General features: G+C 38.4%; 1 protein-coding gene across 25 annotated transcripts in view; it reads left to right on the forward strand.

Annotated features, from left to right (window-relative positions):
* Positions 1 to 23081, forward strand: part of DST (dystonin) — a 488734-nt gene that overhangs the window by 275230 nt on the left and 190423 nt on the right. For all 25 annotated transcript variants that reach the window (XM_015136594.3, XM_077999802.1, XM_015136600.3 and 22 more), the window contains one exon: positions 8878 to 9044. In XM_015136594.3, the coding sequence (XP_014992080.3) occupies positions 8878 to 9044 (167 nt within the window). The remainder of the gene's footprint in view (positions 1 to 8877; positions 9045 to 23081) is intronic.

Raw genomic sequence — 23081 nt, forward strand, 5'->3', positions numbered from 1 at the left:
AAGGTTTGGTGGTGGAGTGGTTGCAGGGTGAGGACAAAGATGTGAGGGACTTACGGATATTAGCAAGGAAGTGGTGGAAATGATAAATAATATAGTACAAGACAAACAGAAGAATGTAAAGATAGAAGGAGCATCTGTAGAGGAAGAAAAATAATTTTTTCAACCCTCTTAAGTTAGTTGGAATGGATGCCTACAACAAAAGACAGATTGATAAGAGAAAGACAGTCTATTAACGTGTATGTTTCATACAAACATAGGAGAGCCCAGGGAATGAGCAGTTCTTAGAGGCGGCTTTGAATTCCATTTTATATAGCATCTTCAACAAAAGGCAGTGTATTTTTAGAGAAATGACGCGACAAAAGAAGAAAACTTCTGAGTCTCTGGGGGTGGCAACTTGTGGGAAGGGAAAGAAATGGCAGACAGAGGCCAGTTAGTAAAGCTTGTTCATATAGATAATTTTGGTCCCGTCTCCAGGCCCATAACTGACTAAAGTTATCTTTATTGGTTAATGTTTTTCCCTGTGGTAGAGGGGGACAGGATACCTTTTGTCTTTGTAAATCTATGTCCTGCTTTTAGGCAAATGGAGAGCAGAGAGCTTTCCTGCATCTGCTGCTACTTAATTGCCTTCAGCTCAACAACCTTTTATTTTGACATGGCATCTTCTGGTCTCCCACAGTCCACCCTGTCCCCCAAGTATATATGAAATATATCAATAAACTGCTCTTCGTTTTTCTCTTGGTAATCTATCTTTTGTTACAGGGGTCTGTTACAATTAAGAATTTATGGGAGTTGAGGAAAAAATTATTTTTCTTCCTCTACAGTTCATAGATAGGAAGAAAATTGGGCGTGTCAAGGAATGTGAGATGTTAATGAGGCCAGATAATTGGTTAGCTAGAGTTAGCAAAGGAAAGTGCTGGAAGAATAGGAAACTGCTTTTTGAAGTTAAATACCTCAGGTAGACTAGTTCTGGTTCAAGATGATGAGATCCAGGATGTAGGTGTATGACTGGCTGAAATGAAGAGACAAAGAAAGCACTGATGGTGGGTGCTACGTGGAGATGGCGTTTGGGTGTCCAGGCACACAGCTAGGTGCCACATCTTTGCGGGATGCGAGCATCGTGTTTAAGGAGGGGAAGGAGGAGAGCCAGAGAGCAAGAGTGGCCTACAATGTAAAAATGCTTTTTTTTGTGCTTACAGATAATGACTTGATAACCACAGGTTTTGCATCACTGGAGGAGTAAGAATTCACCTGCCCCACCTGTGGGGCCAAGTCGGGCGACTTGGCTGAATTTTAGTTATTGCAGTGGGGGATACTTGGGGTTCAGTAAAAAGATAAAAGCAGTTTAAGGTATTGAAGACATAAGACTTTTTTTTACCATGGGGTAGATATTTTTGGAAGTTTGGGAATGGTAGCAAGCTGGGTCAGGAGAGATGAAGCCCAGATCAAATATGGGCAGGAGAGGCTCAGTGACAGGAAGAACTTGAATTTGGGCAGTAGCCAGCAATGACCAGGATGTGAGGCATGAAGGCTTCAAGTTTCTGAAAGGAACTCTGGTATAAAGTATTTTGTTTGTTTTGGTGCTGGCTGACAGATTGTTGGTGAAAAGCTTTAAGAAGCAATACTACTGAAGGTAATAAAATTGTGGTGGGGCCAGGTGCTGTGGTTCGTGCCTATAATCCCAGCACTTTGGGAGGCCAATGTGGGAGGATGACTTGAAGCCAGGAGTTTGTGGACAACAAAAATAAACTCCTGTCTTACACAAAATTTAAAAGAATTAACCAGACATAGTGGCACATGCTGGTGGTCCAAGTTGTTTGGGAGGCTGAGGTGGGAGAATCAGTTGAGCCCAGGAGTTGGAGGCTGCAGTGAGCTGTGATCTTGTCACTGCACTGCAGCCTGGCAACAGAGTGAGACCTCATCTCAGATAAATAGATGGATGGATGGATGGATGGATGGATGGATGGATGGATGGATGGGTGGGTGGGTGGGTGGGTGGATGGATAGATAAGTAGTGGTGGGAGAAAATCGATAGATAAGTTGTGGTGGGAGAAGCTAACATTTATAGAATTTTCTATGTGGCGGCGCTGTGATAAGCACTTGATATGACTGTTTTTATTTAATCTTTAGAACCACCAAAGGAGGACATTATTATATTTAAGTTTTTTTAAATTGACAAAAATTATATATATCATGTACAACATCGCATGAAATTCAAGTAATTAACATATACATTACTTCAGAATTACATTTTTGAGGTGAAAACACTTAAAATCTACTCTTTTAGCAATTTTAAAGAATGCAGTACATTGTTACTAACTATAGTCACTATGTTGTATAAGAGGAACTTATTCCTCTTAACTGAAATTTTGCATCCATTGACTGATATCACCCCAATCACTCCTACCCCAACCACCGCAGCCTCTGGTAACCACCATTCTAGTCTCCTAAATTATAGCTATGAGTTCAACTTTTTTAGATTCCACGTATAAGTGAAATCATTCAATATTTGTCCTTATGTACCTGATTTATTTTGCTTAACATTCCCTCCAGGTTCATCCATGTTGTTGTTAATGACTACATTTCCTCCTTTTTTTTTTTTTTTTTCTCTAGGCTGAACAGTACTCTTTTGTTTGTATATATTACATTTTTTAAATTCATTCTTCGGTTGATGGACACCTAGATTGATTCCTTATCTTGGCCATTGTGAATAATGCTGCATTATACATGGAAGTGCATGTATATCTTTGATATATAGATTTCCCTTGGATATATACCCAGTAATGAGATTGCTGGATTATATGGTAGTTCTATTTTTAAGTTTTTGGGTATCTCTATACTGTTTTCCATAATGGTTTTACTAACTTGCATTCCTACCAACAGCGCAGAAGTTCCCTATTCTCCACATTCTCAACACTTGCCATCAGCTAGGTGCAGTGGCTCACGCGTGTAATCCCAGCACTTTGGGTGGCTGAGGCGGGTGGATCACCTGAGGTCAGGAGTTCAAGACCAGCCTGTCCAATATGGCAAAACCCCATCTTTACTAAAACTACAAAAAAATTAGCCAGGTGTGGTGGTGGGTGCCTGTAGTGCCAGTTACTCGGGAGGCTGAGGCAGGAGAATTGCTTGAACCCAGGAGGTGGAGATTGCAGTGAGCTGAGATTGCCCCACGGTGCTCCAGCCTGGGCAACAGAGTGAGACTCCGTCTCAAAAACAAAAACAAAAACAAAAACCAACAAAAAACCACTTGTTATCTTCCTTTTTTTTTTTCCTGAGACTAGCCATTCTAACAGGTGTGAGGTGATATCTCGTTGTGGTTTTAATTTGCATTTCTTCAATGCTTAGTGATGTTGATCATTTTTTTCATATACCTCTTGGCCATTTGCATGCCTTCTTTTGAGAAAATGTCTATTATGATATCCTTTGTTTATTTTAAATTGAGTTTTTAAAATTTTTATTTATTTATTTACTTATTTTGAGATGGAGCATTGCGCTCTTGCCAGGCTGGAGTGCAGTGGTGCAATCTCAGCTCACTGCAATCTCCGCCTCCTGGGTTCAAGTGATTCTCCTGCCTCAGCCTCCCAAGTAGCTGGGACTACAGGCCCGTGCCACCACTCCCAGCTAATTTTTTGTATTTTAGTAGATATGGAGTCTCACCATGTTGGCCAGGATGGTCTCGATCTCCCGACCTCGTGATCTGCCTGCTTTGGCCTCCCAAAGTGCTGGGATTACAGGCATGAGCCACCACATCCGGCCAAGTTTTTTGTTTTCTTATTACTGAGTTGTTTTAGTTCTTTATATATTTTGGATATTAACTCATTATAAGATGAATGGTTTGCACATATTTTCTCCCATTCTGCAGTTTGTCTCTTTGTTTATTGTTTCTTCGGCTGTGCAGAAGCTTTTTAGTTTGCCGTAATCTCATTTTTCTATGTTTGCTTTTTTTACTTGTGCTTTTGGAGTCATATCCAAAAAATCATTGTCCTGTCCAAAGTCAAGAAACTTTTCCTTATATTTTCTTTAGTAGCTTTATAATATTAAGTCTTACATGTAAGTCTTTAATCCAGTTTGCATTGATTTTTGTATATGGTGTGAGATAAGGGTCTAATATCATTCTTCTTCATGTAGATATGCAGTTTTTCAGACATCATTTGTTGAAGAGACTGTTCTTCATTGTGTGTTATTGGCATCTTTGTCAAATATCAATTGACCATAAATGCGTGGTTTGTTTCTGGGCTCTCTGTTGTTCCACTGGTCTGTCTGTTTTCATGTCAGTACCATGATGTTTTCATTACTATAGGTTTGTAGTATATTTTGAAGTCAGGTAGAGTGTGATGCTTCCAGGTTTGTTCATTTTGCTCAAGATCGCTTTGACTCTTTGGGGTCTTTTGTGGTTCCATTCAAATGGAAGGATTGTTTCTTCTACATCTGTGCAAAGTGTCATGAAAATTTTGATAGGGATTGCATTGAATCTATAGATTGCTTTGGCTAGTATGGACATTTTAACAGTGTTAATTTTTCAAATTCATGAATGAACATGGGATATCTTTCCATTTATTCATGACTTCTTTAATTTCTTTCATCAGTGTTTTCAGTATAAAGGTCTTTTATCTCCTTAGTTAAATTTATTACTAGGTCTTTTTTTAAGCTATTGTTAATGGGATTGCTTTCTTGATTTCTATTTTGGATAGATTGTCGTTATTATTTAAGTTTTAAAGATGAATAAAGTGAGACCAGGCGCAGTGGCTCACGCCTGTAATCCCAGCAGTTTGGGAGGCCAAGGTGGGTGAATCACCTGCAGTCAGGAGTTCAAGACCAGCCTGGACAACATGGTGAAACCGTGTCTCTACAAAAAATACAAAAATTGCCGGATATGGTAGCACACACCTTTAGTCCCAACTACTTGGGAGGCTGAGACAGGAGAATCACTTGAACCTGGGAGGCGGAGGTGAGCCAAGATGGCACTACTGCAGTCCATGCTGGGTGACAGAGTAAGATTCCGTCTCAAAAAAAAAAAAGATAAAGAAAATGGATTTTAGGAGATTACGTGAGTAGTCTGGGTCATTCATTTCATTAACTGTTGGAATTAAGATTGAAACCCAGGCAGTATGAATTGAACCCTCTCTGATTATCACTACATCGCCTCCAGATTTTGAAGGGAGGTAGCTTGATTACTTTCTAGAATCTGACCCAAATGTGAAACCACCATTAACCTGTCATTGGTGGAAGATTCAGGCTGTTCTGTTGAACGCACAGTTTTCAGATCAGGGATTATGAATGACAACTGAAGACTTAAACAATTTTTAGCATTTAACTTACTTTTTAATTTTGGTTGCATAGTATCATGAAAAGTGTGATATATTAGTGGCTAATGGTAACAGTATTTTTAAAAATGCCTTAAATTGGTATAAGAGGATGATGTTCAGTTTATTGGAAATAGCAGGAAAAGCTGAAAGTGAAGGAGTTAGAATTCACCTGCCCTGCTTGTGGGCCTACTGGAGTCTGGGACTTGGTTTAATCTTTGATATTTTAAAGCTTGGTTCATAACATTTGAATATGCATTGTAAAATTATATGAATATGCTTTTGAATATGCATTTTAAAATTATAGCTTTTTAATTGTGTGTATATATAACAGTATGAAATTGCATTTGTAACAATCTGAAATTCATCTATTAGAAACTTATTTAGTAAGAATACATTATTTTCTCTTGACATTTAGACCATTTTCAGACCTCTAAACTCCTTTAACATCCTTCCTCTGGTAAAACTACTGTGTAGCACTTGAACCTATTAAGCTGATACCTTGTAGTTGAACTTTACTGACTTCCCTAGTTAACAGGTAATACTTTTGTAACTGACTGGCATGGAATTAGCAGCAAACAGTCCCACACAACCCCAGCTATCTACCTTTTCTATCTCTCATTATACATACTATCTAGGTGGCTCTTGAATTGTAAGGGTTCCCCAAAACAGTTGATTTTACTATTTTTAAAGGGTTATAGAGACCAAGGGGCTCAACTTTTTCTTTTCTTTTCTTTCTTGTTTTTTTGTTTTTGTTTTTAAGGGTCTCACTCTGTCATCCAGGCTGGAGTGCAGTGGTGTGATCATGGCTCACTACAGCCTCAACCTCCTAGACTCAAGCGTTCTGCCTCAGCCTCCCTAGTAGCTGGGACTGTGAACACATGCTATTATGCCAGGCAACTTTTTTTTTTTTTTTTTTTTTAAATAGAGATGGGGTCTCACTGTGTCGCCTAGCCTGGTCTCGAACACCTAGGCTCAAGTGATCCTCTCATCTTGGCCTCCCAATGTGCTGGGATTACAGGTGTGAGCCACCACGCCTGGCCTCAACTTTTTCATTCACCGTTTCCTAGATTAGCTTCTCTGAACCCTTGTGATCATAGATTTTAATTGGTTTAAGGCAGCAAATTTTAAAAACTTATTCTTTTATTCCTCTTTATGGGAAGAGAGTTAAGAAAATAGTAAAGTTGGCCAGGCACAGTGGCTCACGCCTGTAATCCCAGTACTTTGGGAGGCCAAGGCAGGTGGATCACCTGAGGTCAGGAGTTCGAGACCAGCCTCAACATGGAAAAACCCCATCTCTACTAAAAATACAAAATTAGCCGGGCATGGTGGTGCATGCCTGTAATCCCAGCTACTTGGGTGTCTGAGGCAGGAGAATTGCTTGAACCTGGGAGGTGGAGGTTGCGGTGAGCCGAGATCGCGCCATTGCACTCTAGCCTGGGCAACAAGAGTGAAACTCCATCTCAAAAATAATAATAATAATAATAATAATAATGATGATGATGATGATGTCAAGGTTTTACTTCTCCCTTTTTCAAAAAGAATAACAATAACTACAATAGTAACATAGCTCACCTATTTTGAGCATGTACTGACTATGGGCCAGGCATATTACGCTGTGCTAATGTTGTTGATTCTCACAACACGTATAATCATCATTATTTTACAAGTAAGGGAATGGGCTTAAAGCAGTTAAGTAACTTGAACATGTGAATGGTGGACATGGGATTTAAACTCTTGGGATGTGCTGAAAAGGTACTGTAGCATAATTTTTGACCAGAATATCGTTGGAACTTGGGCCAAAGAATATTGGTAAATTTTATGCTGTTTTTTTTTTCCACATTAAAAAAAAGAAATTTCTTCTATGTATACTATATGATGTGTTTATGTACAGAGTTCTTTTCCATGCTGTGGAGATTGGCATGGATCCCTGGCAAAGATTATTAAAATTGAGACTGTTTGTTCCACTTTTCAATCCTGGCCATTTGTCAAGCAGAGTGTCTCAGACTGTGACTGAGAGTGAAGCTCCATGGGGCATGGCAGCCTCTGCTGAACACTGGAGAAGGAGTGTGTGAGGCCCCCTGTCATTTCCAACAAGTGAAGTTGTCAGGGGCTGCCAGGCCTGGCAAGGGCTTTCACTGCCACAGCCTTCCTGCCCCGGGTCCCTGGCTTGGCTGTGCCTCTGGCTCTGTGGCAGCTGGGAAGAATAAAGGGCTTCCTGTTTGAGCCTGGCACTGCCACATGTAACAGGTTTTCCTTGGAGTTTTTTTTTTTTTTAATTCTCTACTTTCAGTTGCTTGACTCTGCCTATTGTGACCTCTGACTTCTGTGTTGTGTGTATAGTCTGTTAGTAAAACTTTAGACTGAACAGCGTCCTAAACGTTATCTGCTTCTGTCTCCTCCTCATTTTATAGATAAGGAAGTTGACTCTCAAACATGAAATGAATTATTCAAACCTATGGGACTAGGAACCAGGTCTAGAAGCCTGTCTCATGACTCTAGTCTAGTGATATTTTCCCTGTTACAGAATGATTTGTTCTTCCTATGTCTTGCTTCCCATCTCTGACTTGCTCATCCTGATTCTGGCGTGCCGCCTGTCTTGTTGATCCCTTGGCTTTGCATCTTGCACTGATTGAGGGAACAGTTGTTGGTGGTGTTAATCTCAGCTTTGGAATTACTGTGTGACCCCTGGTAAAGTCACTTTGTGCCTTAATGTAATTATCAGCAGATTAAGTAGGACCGTTATCAAAGAGGTGCTCTTGAGAGAATGTAAAAAATTTCCAAAGAGGTTTCTTGGGAAACTGGTGGCCTGTTTTATCATTATTCGGTGGAAGAGACTTTTAGAAAACTTCATGAGAACAAAATACAGGAGAAAAAATCAGTTGATAAAGGTTTCAGGTTGAGCAAGCCGAGCAAGGACTCATGCGAACATTAGAGACTTCTGACCAAATTATTATATAATATAGTTAATAGGAGAGAATACTACTTCTTTCATTGTTCTTTACACAGAATACCTGTTGGATCAAATTCTGCTCTGCAGGTGGTAGTATAGAGTAATTTATAGGTTTTACTTCTGATCCATTTGAACTTGGAAATGTGTCTCCTTAAGTTGTTTTAACAAAACTGATTCGGAAAGAAGAATGTAAAATTTTCAATACTGTAGAGTTTTGGTTTAGTAAAAAGAGAATAAATGCTTTTAAATTGGACACAAATGAGTTAAATCTGACTTTTTCAATCTGTTGTTAACCTCTTTGAAAGTCAGATTTCCTATATGTAAAATGGAGAAAATTTATTTATTTCCTATATGTAAAATGGGGAAAATTTGTAAGGGAGAGATATGAGGGCTAAATAAAAATAATTATATAGAATAGCTAATGGTTTGATAACTTTCTACATGTGGGGCATTCTCTTAAGTGCGATACACATGTCATCTCATTCACATCTCTTAACAATCTCATAAAGCTTGAATTGTTATTATCCTAATCTTACATTTGGAAAGTGCTTGGCACGTAGTAGGTTCTTAATCTGAGTTAGCTTCCTTCCTTTCTAAAGGTTTAACACTTTCTGTTATATCTAGATATCTGATATCCATGTTACTGGAGAGTCAGAGGATATGTCTGCAAAAGAGAGATTGCTACTCTGGACACAGCAGGCAACAGAGGGTTATGCTGGAATTCGGTGTGAAAATTTCACTACCTGCTGGAGAGATGGAAAATTATTTAATGCCATCATTCATAAATACAGGTATGGAATTTGTGGATATTTTCCTTATACAACTGTAAGACATGTTTCTTTCATTTCTGAATTTTAAAATTATCTTTTATTATTATAGAAGAAAAAACATGGCAAAAAATTAGAAAATACAGAAAAATTGAAATAAAAAATCGGCCGCGTGCAGTGGCCCATGCCTGTAATCCCAGGACTTAGGGAAGCCAAAGTGGGTACGTTGCTTGAGCCTAGGAGTTCGAGAACAGCCTTGGCAAAAGGGTAAAACCCTCTCTCTTCAAAAAAATATGAAAAATTAGCTTGGCATGGTGGCAGGCGCCTGTATTTCCAGCTACTCCGGAGGCCAAGGCTGTGGTGAGCCATGATCATGTGACTGCACTGCAGCCTGAGTGACAGGGTGAGACTCTGGCTTAAGAAAATAAAAAAAAATTTTAAAAATCACATTTCCACTACTTAGAGGCCATCATTCTGAATTGTAGTGTGTACACACACACACACACACACGTACACACACACACACGGCTGTAATATGTCTTTGGATATTGGCAGTAACTTAGCAGCTAGCAAGCTTTAATTTTGCCTCTAAAGAACTGCTGAGTGTGAAGGTTAGAGTTTAGTTCAGACTTGTAGCCCACAAGTTTCCAGTTCGTATCTCCTAGTCTAATTACTCTAGTGAGTGGGCTTAGCAATTGCCAGTTTTGGGGTGGTAAATAGTTTCCTGTTGAGAATTATTAACAACTAAATCCACATTAATACTTACATAACACTTACTAAGTGCCAGGCACTATTCTAAGCAGTTTACATATGTTAATTCATTTACTCCTCACAACATCCCTATTGTCATCCCAGTAAACAGACAGAAACTGAGACACAGTAAATACTTGGCTTGCAGTCATACAACCAGTGAGTGGCAGACTTGGAACTCAAACTTAGGCAATCTGGCTCTTGGGTTCATGTTCTTATTGCCTTATAAGAAGCTAAATCCCCAGAAAGTATTTACTGAAAATAATGTATTTCTTTTTTTTTTTTTTTGAGACAAAGTCTCGTGCTGTTACCCAGACTGGAGTGCAGTGGCACGATCTCGGCTCACCGCAACCTCCACCTCCCAGGTTCAAGCGATTCTCCTGCCTCAGCCTCCCGAGTAGCTGGGATTACAGGCGTATGCCACCACACCCGGCTAATTTTTATGTTTTTAGTAGAGATGGGGTTTCACCATGTTGGCCAGGCTGGTCTCGAACTCCTGACCTCAAGTGATCCACTCACCTCGGCCTCCCAAAGTGCTGGGATTACAGGCTGAAAACTTGATTTCAGTTTTTTCAGTTAGGTTTTTTTTTTTTTTTTTGGTTTACAAATATTATGTCATGTTGTTGAGTAACTAACTATATTCCTAAAGCTATGAAGTCATTAAATTATAAACTATATGTGAACTATAAAGTCATTAAACTAACAAATTTATTTGATTACAATAAAAATAATTATATAGGATAGTTAATGGTTTGATAACTTTCTATATTCTCTTAAATGCTATACACATGTTATCTCATTCAAATCTCCTAACAATCCATAAAGCAGGAATTGTTATTATCCAAATTTTACAAATAAGGAACCTTAGGTTTACCAAGTTTATACTGCTAATAAGTTAGAGAACTTAGACTCAAAGCCAGCTCTGTTTGATTTGACATCCCGTTCTCTTTCTCTCTTTCCTCTTCTTTTCTTTCACTTCTCTTTTCTCTCCCCTTTCCTTTCTCCCTTTTTATTTTGGAAATTTCAACATCTAAAAACTGTAATGAATCCTCCACATATGCACACTCAGGAGCCCCTATTTTTATTTTATTTAATTAATTAATGTATTTTTTGAGATGTAGTTTCGTTATTGTTGCCCAGGCTAGAGTGCAATGGCATGATCTTGGCTCACTGCAATCTCCGCCTCCCAGGTTCAAGCGATTCTTCTGCCTCAGCCTCCCAGGTAGCTGGGATTACAGGCACCTGCCACCACTCCTGGCTAATTTTATTATTATTATTATTTTTTTAGTAGAGACAGGATTTCACCATGTTGGCCAGTCCGGTCTTGAACTCCTGACCTCAGGTGATCTACCTACCTTGGCCTCCCAAAATGCTAGGATTACAGGCGTGAGCCACCGTGCTTGGCCGCATGAGTCACCACGCCTGGCCCCTATTTTTAAACACTATAATTGTATCCTTCCTTTGTGGAACAACATTTAAATAGAGGTGGGTGTAGGTTGCTGAATCAAAAAGAAAAACCAGGATCAACTTGCCTACACTTGTTTAAAGCACCAGATCTTCTTGAGTGAAGGTTTAGTGGCTGCAGACACAGCCATCATCATACTGCACTGTCCAGGTGACTTAGAATGAGAGGCCATGAGAAGGCTGTGCAGCTGGACACATTCTGTACTTGGAATGATAGAATCTTTGTGGCCTTTGAATTAAAATATTTCAATTGTGATACCTAAAGTATTTGTAACAGTGCTTCTTTGAGGGTGTGTTCTGCTCTCTCCTTTGAAGTTTTTTAGGCAGAAGCAAAATATAGGAGCCAGCTATTCTTCTAAAATAACCTACTTTTGGCAGGGAGGATGAGGCAGGAGGATTGCTTGAGGCCAGGAGTTTGAGACCAACCTGGACAATATAGCAAGACCCCATTTCTACAAAAATAAAATAGATTAGAAAAACCCCCACTTTTAAAAACAATGACCTCTGGACATTATCTCTCTAGTACTCATGAATAATTATAAATACAAATTGGTGTGTGTGTGTATATATATATAAAACGCATTTTTCTCCTAAGTACTTAAGTATTTCATTGTGTGTGTCAGAGATCCTAAAATTTCCTATGAAAGTTTGATGTCATAGAGCTCTTACTGCTTTAGGTGAGAATTTGAGTCTTTGAATTAGTTATTTGTTTTGAACTTTTATTTTGACAGAAATAACTTTTTAGAACAATGTGTAGCTTTAACTTAGAACTTTGGTTTTCCTAGTTTGCTTTATTTTCCTTTGTTAAAATTCATGGTTAAAATACCATGTATCAGGTTTAAATGCTTACAAGATTTCTTTGTTGCTGAAATTCTGTTGTTGTTCTGTAGCTTATAAAATGTTATTGTGGTTTCTTTCACTAGAAGAAACCTTTCATCTATAGAACTTCATTTTTAGTTGAAGTCATTGAGCCTTTCTTAAAAAAAAAAATGAGTACTTTTCTTCCAGCATGTGAAATAATTAAGAGAGTTGAATTGTATGTATTTCTCTCTGTTGAATACCTTGATTTACTCTAAAAGAAAAAAGAGACAAATATAAACAGTCAAAATATCACCATGTGCAAATTTTTTGATATTGGACAATCATAATCACATTTAGAGAGTAATGTCTTGGCTGGATGCCCTGGCTCACACCTGTAATCCCAGCACTTTGTGAGGCTGAGGCAGGAGGATTGCTGGAGCTCAGGAGTTGGAGACCAGCCTGGGCAACACACCAAGACCCCATCTCTACAAAAAATTTAAAAATTAGCCAGGCATGGTAGCACACACCTGTAGAGAATTTAGAATTAGAATTTAGAATTTTCTTTGGAGTTATTTTTTAAATTTTCTACTTTCAGTTGCTTGACTCCGCCTATTGTGACCTGACTTCTGTGTTGTGTTTATAGTCTGTTAGTACAGCTTTAGACTAAAAAGGGTCCTAAACGTTATCTGCTTCTGCCTCCTCCTCATTTTCTTCTTGGGAGTCTGAGGTGGGTAGGTAGCTTGAGTCCAGGAGGTCGAGACTGCAGTGAGTTGTGACTGTGTCACCACACTCCAGGGTAGGTGACAGAGCAAGACCCTGTCTCAAAAAAAGAGTAGTTTTTTACTTAATAATTGTTTTTCCTTGATAATTATTTCCATAAGTTTTGTGCTGTATTTGGATTTGTTGTGGAAAATGTCCATTTTATTGGGCTTTATTTTCTGTATTTAGATCAAACATTTATATGGATTTTACTTGGCTTTGGCAATAAAATTTATCTGAGGTGACACAGTAGGCTTGGTTTCTGTTGGTTGCTGTAGTGGATGAAAAGAGGGATGTGGTTATCCTTATGCAGCAAATTTGCATCCTCAAGATGGAATAGGAAATTTTTCTCCAGAGATTAGAAGGAAAATATATTTTTGACTTAAAAGCAAACCAATATTATTTGTGATAGGTGACTGACTTAGTAAGATTTTTGGTGCATATCTTCTAAAGATTTAGAAATATTGATCTGAAATAGGAACAGAGCAATAGCATCCTTCACATTTTGTATTAATATAAATTATACTGTTATAAGTTATTAATCAAATATATTTGGATTGTCCAGCACATTTTTATTAGTGTTTCCATATAGAATATGACTCTTGAAAATAAAAAGAATGTTTATTAACCCTATAAAGAGTATTTGTTTTCCTAACAATTCAGTATCCTAAAGTTTTCCATGGAAAATATAATTTTCATGTTTCTTGAAAGAATTAATATATGAAATAACTAACAATGAAGAGAGATTTTTATAATAAGTGTAGTTTATAGATGTTATGGAATAAAAATGATCCATGAAGTTAAAAAGTGAGTAACAGTCACAAAATAATTACTTAAGAAATAGATGTATAATATTGGCCATGTGGCAGTTTCTGTCCTAGCTGTTTTTTAATGTGTTAGCTTTTAAAATTACCACAGTCCTGTGAAATAGATTGTGACTCTGTTTTTAAAATAATTTCAACTTTTATTTTAGATTCTAGGGGTATATGTGCAGGTCTGTTACTTGGATATATTGCATGATGCTGAGGGTTGGGGTACAACTGATCCTGTCACCTAGGTAGTGAGCATCACACCTAATAGGTAGTTTTTCAGCCCTTGCCCCCCACCCCATAGTAGTCCCCAGTGTCCGGTTGTTGCCGTCTTTATGGCATGACTTCATTTTTATCAATAAAGAAACTGAGGCTCAAAGAGTAACTCATGTTTTTGACATCACATACCTTTTACATAACAGAGGTGATTGCTCTGAATTCTCATCTTCATATACTTCTATGTAACTACTTACATAGTTTTCTTTAGGCAAACTAGATTTCAAGGAATGGAACTGTTGACCAGAACAACTGTGATAGTGCATCTCAAGATATATGAAAATTATCAATGAACTTAAGAAATGACTAAAAGAATAGTACCATATAGAACTGACAACTAAGGTCTTTGCCTCTTGTAAGAAATTAATGAGGGTCTAATTTAGTTGTTTAACTAATTAATTAGTTACCAAAGTTGTTTAACTTTAATTAATGAGGGTTTAATGAACTTGTTTAACTTAGAGTTAGCTTTACAGTTTAACTTACAGTTAGCCATCTATGAAAATAGTATCAGCAACAACTCTTAACAACTTAAGGAAAATTATGGATAATAAAAGAACATTAAGATTCTTAGAATGAGTAAGAGCAAAATTACAGCGAAATTAAGCAGTTTTAGTATGTCACATTATCCTAAAGAGGACGAAGAGCCTGGATTATGCAATGGGGGTAATAAGAATGAAAGTTATATGCTTTAGTGGAAGAGATTGCAAGGGATAGTTCTATAGCTTCTATTTAAATAGGTCACTGATAAATACATTATGTCTTTCCCTTAAACCTGTGTTAGGAAATTCTGTTCATAATTCCTTCTAGGAACTTCTGTGTGTTATGTTCAGTTTTCAATGGAAAAGGTTCAAGTAATAAAAATATTACATACATGTACTAGTTTCTGCTTGTTCTGTTTGTATACTTTAATTTTTTTAAGAATATAATACAAGCTTTTTGCTAAAAACCACAACTGTGGGTAAATAAGCCTTACTATTGCCCCTAATCTTACCTTAATTTTCAATCAAAAGACTAACAAAGAATACTGGATTTGATGAACTTAGATCAAAAGAATGTCACAAAAACATCTGGTGTGTAAGTAGGTTAAAATCAAGAGAGAATAAAGTAGAATTAACCCAGAGCCAATAGGCAAGGGATCCTAGGAGTATCCTTTAAACACTAGTGGATTAATAAGTCCCCAAGAGTTGGGGTTGATATAGAGGAGTGAAATCCAGGGCAGTAGTGCTTATTCTTCAGAGGTAGGTGTTACAAGCAGAGGGTTCAACTCTCCTCTTATTTAAGGGTTTGCCGAGGCATCACAGTAAAATTGACTTGTTTCTTTTTGAAAGAGGTAAAGCTCTGACTTCCAGCTTGAAACTTAGCCTCTGACTTGTCTGGCTTCTCTCATTCTCTCCAAGTGGATATCTGCCCTAGAACATTAATGAAAGCCAAATTCCAAAACAACAGCGCCTAACATTGCTCTGTGTAAAAACAAGTCTGCCTGAGCAGGCATGAACATGAATATGTACCTGAAGGCCAGAGAGAACAGTGCAAAATGTGTGGAAGGGCCTATTGCAAATCAGAGGTGGCACTATGGAAAGATACGAAGTATGTCAAAACTAAAACTAGGGGTGTGTGTGTTTGAAGAGATTTTTTCTGCTTACTAGTTTCTGCCTGTCTTATTCTTGTTTTTAATTTATCTCATTCGTTTATTTAAATTGCCTTTAAAAAATAAAAATAAAAAAGCAAAATGTAAATAAATAAATAATTTGCCTTTTAATGCCCCTGGCAGTCTTTTCATAGGCTTGTTTTAAATATATTAACCAATTAAGATGCAAAATTTTGGGAATAGGTTGTATGCAGGAGCAAAGCAGTTAAATGTTTTCTAATTAGGCAGGAACTTTTCACTTGTCTGAGTATGTAGTTGGATAGCAATTATTTTGTCCATTGTTTGCATTTTGAATGAGAATATAATAGGGCCATCATATTTCATTATATTAAAGTTTAAATATGCTGTAACTGGGAAGGTTAGATTGTATAGCTGTGGTCAGAGTCAGCTTGTTTAATAGTATGACCTGGAGGCTGGTGATTCAGTCATAGGCATGAATTCAGTCACACCTTAGAAGCTAAACTGGATTGGACTGGTTTAATACCGGGAGAAGGCCCTTTAGGGTTTGAAATGTTCCCATAGGAAGTTGGCTTGGTGTTGACTTAGCCTTCAGGCTGCAGAATGCAGAGGTATGAGGGTATGTGTATGTGTGTGCATACACACAGCCATGGGCTGTAGTTTGGCCATAAGCCAGACACACACATAGCCTGAAAGTTATCAATTAAAAAATAGTTACCAATATTTCAGCCTGTGTAGAAAAAATCGAATTGCTTATTTACCTTGCCAAATGAACTCAAATGATTGAACTTTGAGAGCAGGAATGGATGAGTTCTAACCATTATCGCATTTTAAAATTTGTGAAGAGCTAATGTACACTGCTTATAATGTAATGCATCTGCATCCAAGCAAGTTGTAAGAGTTAGTGTCTACATCTGGTGACAATTTTTATTGTGGCTATATGGTTTTACATACAATTTGGGGGATGTAATTTGGCATGTAAATATTTAGAGGAAATACCTGAATATATTACTTTGTTTTTATGTTCCTGGCCTTCTTGCCTAGATTAATTTTACAGAAATTCTCTGTAGTATGAAGCCTCCCATTACTGTGTGTGTTTTGTTTTGTTTTGTTTTGTTTTGTTTTGAGATTGAGTCTTGCCCTGTCATCCAGGCTGGAGTGCAGTGGCGTGATCTCGGCTCAGTGCAACCTCCACCTCCCGGGTTCAAGTGATTTTCCTGCCTCGGCCTCCCGAGTAGTTGGGACTGCAGGCGTGCACCACCATGCCTGGCTAATTTTTTTGTATTTTTAGTAGAGATGGGGTTTCACCATGTTGGTCAGGCTGGTCTCAAACTCCTCACCTCAAATGATCCACCTGCCTTGGCCTCCCAAAGTGCTGGGATTATGGGCATGAGTCACCATGCCCAGCCGAAAAAGATCTTTATAGATGTGATGTAAGGTATAGCCCACATTCTCCTACTTCCATTTTTGAGGCAGAAAACTGAAAAAGTGACACAGCCACAGTAGGGAGATAGCTCATCTGGCTGTCTTCTTCATGGGAGCCTGGCAAACCTGGTTGCAGTTTCTACAGCAGGCACTTTGTACCACAGTCTTACTTTTTCTCGTATCTGTGATTTTTAAAAAATGCCATATGGTATTCTTTTGTATGCATGTCACATTTTATTTAGAGCGCCTTATTGATGGATATTATGTTTTTTTGGTTGTTTTTTTTTTTTGCTTTTAAAACTGTTGTATTGAACTTTGTATGTGTCTTTGTGAGGCATGTGAATATGTCCATAGGATAAGGTCCTGGAAATGGAATTGCTGGGACAAAGGGTATTACATTTAAAATTTTGAGACGTACCTCTGAATTGTCTGCCAAAAGAGTTGTACTGATGCATACCCCTTCTGCACTGTTTCCCTCCATGATGCCTTTGAGAAACAAACACCTCTTTATTGTTAAGTACCTTTTAGCAGGTCTAAGCTCCACTCTTTTTTTTTCTATTCTTTCTTTTACTTTGCCCTTTCATTCATAAAATTATTTCTTTTCAGCTTTTAAAGCTATCCCAGTGATGAAATTGCAGGCCCATGTTTCACTCTGTTTGATGTGCAAGCTGTTAGTCTAAGCATGCACGTGTTAAGAGTTTAGGGGGGAAAAATGACCAAATAAGTTGACAAATTTCAGTGACGTGATCATTGAAAAAGTTAGAGGGTCAACCAGGTGTGATGACTCATGCCTGTAATCCTGACACTTTGGGAGGCTGAGGCAGGCAGATCACTTGAGGTGAGGAGTTCAAGACCATCCTGGCCAACATGGAGAAATGGCAGCTCTACTAAAAATACAAAAAGTTAGCCAGGCCTGGTGGCTAACTTTTTGTATTTTTTTTTTAACTGGTGGCGCCTATAGTCCTAGCTACTCAGGAGGCTGAGGCAGGAAAATCGCTTGAACCCGGGAGGCAGAGGTTGCAGTTAGCTGAGATGGCGCCATTGCACTCCAGCCTGGGTAACAAGAGTGAAACTCCGTCTCACCAAAAAAAAAAAAGAGTGGGACTGTCTTGAGGTAGCATACGAGAGACTGCCTATTACTCTCCTGGAAATTCAGGAAGAATGTAGTAAACATGAGTTTCCCCTCCCCCTGCATGCTGCCACTGATCCACTAACAATAGGGCTGTAGAGCTTGAGGGAAGATGGGGTTTTGATCAAGACTCTCCTTGCTTAGAAACTTGACAAGTCCTACCTTTGTCATGTTTCCCTTTAGCATTCTCTTACCTTTCTCTCACATGAAGATTTCTTTTACATTACAGGAGCAGCCGGTATATGTAACTCCATCTGTTTTTCTTCTCCATCTGTTTGTTTTAACACTTCTTGTATTTTGACTTGATTATTCACATTCTCATCTTAGTCTGTAATATGAAGTAGTTTGAGAATTGTTTTTCTACCATAATAAGAATAAATTGATTCCCACTACCCCCTTTTTGGGGAGGGTGTATTTATCCTTTAGTCACTAAAGTTTACTTAAATTTTACTTTTCTTAGTTCACTAAAATATAGGTACTGGAGGAGTTACTTCTCTATCAACATCAATACCATTCTCTGTATTCATTAAAATTTAGGCTGTTATGGGATTTATTGTTCTTTGTGAAGTGAGAAAGTCATAATTTGTTAGGTATCTTTTAATTATTGAAGTTGTTAGACTCTAACCTCGAAGTACTAAGCTTGCTATAAATATACTGTTTCTCATTTTTGCTGTCTACCTTATTGTTAATGGAGAGTCACTTTGTAGAAAAAAAAAAAGAACATTTGAAAAAACTCAGGCACCTAGTTTTGAGAACAAGGGAAAATTACCTTCATAGCTTGTTTCTAATCTGTGCCCAAATATGAGCATGAAGGGATGTCCACACTGAGTTATGCAGGCCTTTTTTTTTTTTTTTTGGCGATTGCAAGGTGAGCTGCTTTTTGCACCAGTAAGAACGGTAAGGACATGCTAAGCCTGAACATGATTTAATCGAAACAGTCATCTTCAGGAATTTGTTATGGTAACTTCTCTGCTGTCATAGGATAGTGAGACATATTGAATGTATATTTTTATTGTGATCTTTTGAAAAGCAGATGTTAAGTGGCATATGTGTCTTCAGTCACCTCTGTGTGGGTTGTTCTGTAGCATAGAAGGTGTTCTAAAAATGGTGTCTAGGTAAATGGAATGAGGCTTGTTTTTGTTTTGTTTTACACTTCCACCCAATCCCTTTTCAGTTCCTTGCAAACTGCTGAGTATGTACTGTTTCGCCAGCAAAGGCTGAGCCTATATGAGCCCAGCCATGTGCTTTGTCTGTGCATGTCCCCACACAGGAAGCACACCAGAGAAAGCGATACTTCAGGGTAGATGGATTTCATTAGAACTTCATCATCACCAGCCTCAAATGGTTCTGGCCAGCAGTCTTTTTCTATCTGTGTGATTAACCCTTCTCTTCCTCACAGCACCTCCTCCCACCACCTTTTCTCAGTGTTAACAGGTGATCTAGACTCCTACTCTCAGAGAAAATTGAAGCCAACAAGTAGAAAGTCTTTTTTGCTACCAAAAACACAAACCTATCTTCATCTGCGCCCATCCTCACACCCCTGCTCCTTTTCAACACAGGAGTCCTCTCTCCACCCACCCAAAGCCTGTCCCCTCCTGCTGTGCCCTGGATCTTATTTCTGTCATTGCCTTAGAAACCTTTTTTGTATATCTTCATCTTTTTCCTTCAATAGATTTTTCTTATTGGATTTTAAGTATGCTGCAGCCTCTTCTGTTAATAAAACAACCATCAACAAAAACACTCTTCCTTAACTGCATGCTTTATTCCAGCTACTACCTTATATCATTCCTTTCCTTCAAGGCCAAAGTCCTCAGAAGAGTTGGCAATATCCTCTCCATCATCATTTCTTCACTTCATACTCATTCTTCAACACATACTAATCTAGTCTCTTACTCCATAATTCATTAAAATGCTTGTTCTTGGATGATGGGTGACTTCTGTGTAGCTAAATCCAGTGGATATTTTTCAGGCCTCATCTTCCTTACATTTTAGTATTTCACGCTATTGGCCATTCTTTTCTTCTTGAAATACTCTTTCCTTTAGCTTTTATGACACTGTACTCCTGGTTTTTCTCCCACTTCTTGTCTGCTCCTGCTCAGTTCCCTCTGTAAACTTGGCCTCTTTCACAAGGCCAGTAAACACTGGAGTTTTTCAAGATTGCGTGTTGGACTTTTTCTTTTCTCTCTGTGTTGTCTCTCATCCGTGCTTACAGCCCTGTTTACTATAACCATTGTCATGTAACTGAGTTCTGTAGATTTGCCTTTCTAAATATCTCCTGACTTGACCACTTTTTATCTACTGCTGCCACATTCTTCTGCAAGCCACCGTGGCCACTTAACTGGATTTTGTGGGAGTTCTTTGACCATTTAAATTTTTTTCTCTGTCCGTCCCCAGATCTGATCATTTAATCTCTTCCAATCCTCCTTAATGCATTTTGATGGCTTTTCATAGCTCTTAGGAAAAAAGTTTACAATCCTTTAAGACGTTCATGAGAGTCTGCATTGTCTTGGCCCTTTGCCACACATCCAGCCCCATGTCTCACCATGTTCTTCCCCTGGCTGCTGGCTCCCCACTCATGCACTGGTCTCCTTGTAGTCCTGTGCCCTTCAACTGCAGACCTATGCATGTCTTTTTTCATCACCTGAGTGCTCTTCCACCAGGTTTTCTCCTGGTTTACTCCTGAGCTCCCTTTGGAGCTCTGAGCTCTCCATATGCACAGCGGCTGCTCTCAGTGCCTTACTTCCTGGCACACGGTAAATGCATATTAAATATTGAGTGAATGAATAAATGAATGAACTTGCTAGTTTTTTGACTGGAAAGAATTATTTCTATGTAGCATACCAAAGCATCAAGTTGTCTTCTCTGATTACCCTTTTGTGGTGTTGCTTTTATGCCGATAGATACGTCTTAGTAACCTGTGCACATTGCTCTTTATACTAAGTTTCACAACTATTTTCACGTAAATTTCTTGAGATCTTGGGTAAATCAGTTGAGTTCTTTGAACCTTATGCTACCACCAGCCCATAATGTCCTCCCTCCCATACTCATACCCATTTCCAGATGCTCTGTAGCTGATTTTTATTCTAATTTCTATAATTCTTGACACTCATTTTCTGCAGAAAGAACTAAAACACAGGTTACAGGATGTGTGTCCAAAGTCAGAGAGCAAATTAGGACTAAATCACAGAATACCAGACTCACAGCTCTGTGCTTTGTGTGTGTGTGTTCCACCTCAATTTAGCCTTTTCTCTCAAATATGTAAAAACGGTCTCTTAAAAATTTAAAGAATTCCTAGCTACTTGGGAGGCTGAGGCAGGAGAATCACTTGAATCTGGGAGGCGGGGGTTGCAGTGAGCTGAGATTGCACTATTGCACTCCAGCCTGGCGACAGAGTGAGAGTCCATCTCAAGAAAAAAAAAAAAGAATTATGGCCAGGCGCAGCGGCTCGCGCCTATAATCCTGGCAGTTTGGGAGGCTGAAGCAAGCGGATCACTTGAGGTCAGGGGTTCGAGACCAGCCTGGCCAACATGGCTAAACCCTGTCTCTACTAAAAATACAAAAATTAGCTGGGCATGGTGGTGGGTGCCTGTAATCCCAGCTACTCGGGAGGCTGAGGCAGGAAAATCGCTAGAACCTAGGAGGCAGAGGTTGTGGTAAGCCAAAACTGCACCACTGCGCTCCAGCCTGGGTGACAGAGCGAGACTCTTGTCTCAAAAAAAAAAATAAATAAAAATAAAAAAATAAAAAAAATTAGATTGTGATAAGGTACATAAAATTTACCATCTTAATCAGTTTTAAGTTGATAGTTAAGTGGCATTAAATACATTTATCTTGTTGTACAACCATCACCGTCATCCATCTCCAGAACTCTTCTCATCCAGCGTAACTGAAACTCTATACCCATGAAACTCTAATTCCCTGTTTCTCTCTCCCTCTACCCTTTTGACAACCACCATTCTTCTTTCTGTCTTGTCTTTCCTTTTTAAATTGAAGAATGAAACTGTGGCCCAGTGGTTTTTCAAGTGATAAGATATCTCAAGTCACAAAGATTAGGTGGGTTTTTGATTCTGATTGAAAATATATATATGTGTGTGACCAAATGCTATCTTTTCCAGGCTTCGTTATTTTACAGTGTACTCCAGAGTTGGGCAAACATAAAATGACACGCCCACCCTCCCTCGTTGCTAACATTTAAATATGTTCTTTTCTTGTATATTTAATAAAAATAAACACTGAAAAAGAGTTAAAAGGTTCACTGTCTCCTGCTGAGGGCATAAGGCAGTAGCATGTTTCTGCTTGTGGGTGCTTTTGTTTGTGTCGTTATATAATTGCCTGATGACATTGTGGATTTTTTTTCCCCAATACAAAATGCTTATAATCTTGAAAGAAAATTAAATAATTATTAGAAACAAGGGTTTTAAATATGGTTTAGTTATCAAATGCCTGATAAGAATCACCTGAGAGAGGGGAGAGAAACTTGTTGAAATGCATATAACCAGGCCTTTCTTTCTATTCTTAATCTGTATTAGGACCCAAGTGTGGGAAACATTGGTATAGGATGCATTGATGAGTTCTGTTTTGGTAATAATCTGGAACTTCATCATGTTTCTTATGATTTATTTTTTCTGAGTGTGTCAGTACACACACATACATATACATAGACATTATTGTGTTTGTTTATGGGAGTTACCAACATCGTTATCGATTTGCCCAGTAGTAGAAGTATAATTTGTTCTGTATTTTCTTTATTTTGTATTCTCGGCTTCATATTGGGTGTTACTGTTTAGTTAGTTCTCAGTTTATGATGCCAGGATATTGCAGAGAAGAAATCAGACTCTGTAGTCAGACAGACCTCAGTTCAAACCCTGACTACCACTTACCAGATTTGTGTTCTTGGTCAAGTTATATAACTTCCTTATGCTTGTTTTTTTTCCATCTGTAAGTTCAGGATAATAATACAACCTATGCTTAGGGTCATTGAGACGATTAAGTGAGATAATGCTTTAAGTCCTTTAATGCATTGCCTGCCACATAGTAGGTAT

The sequence above is a fragment of the Macaca mulatta genome, chromosome 4 (assembly GCF_049350105.2).
Source record: "Macaca mulatta isolate MMU2019108-1 chromosome 4, T2T-MMU8v2.0, whole genome shotgun sequence".
Classification (NCBI taxonomy): Eukaryota; Metazoa; Chordata; class Mammalia; order Primates; family Cercopithecidae; genus Macaca; species Macaca mulatta.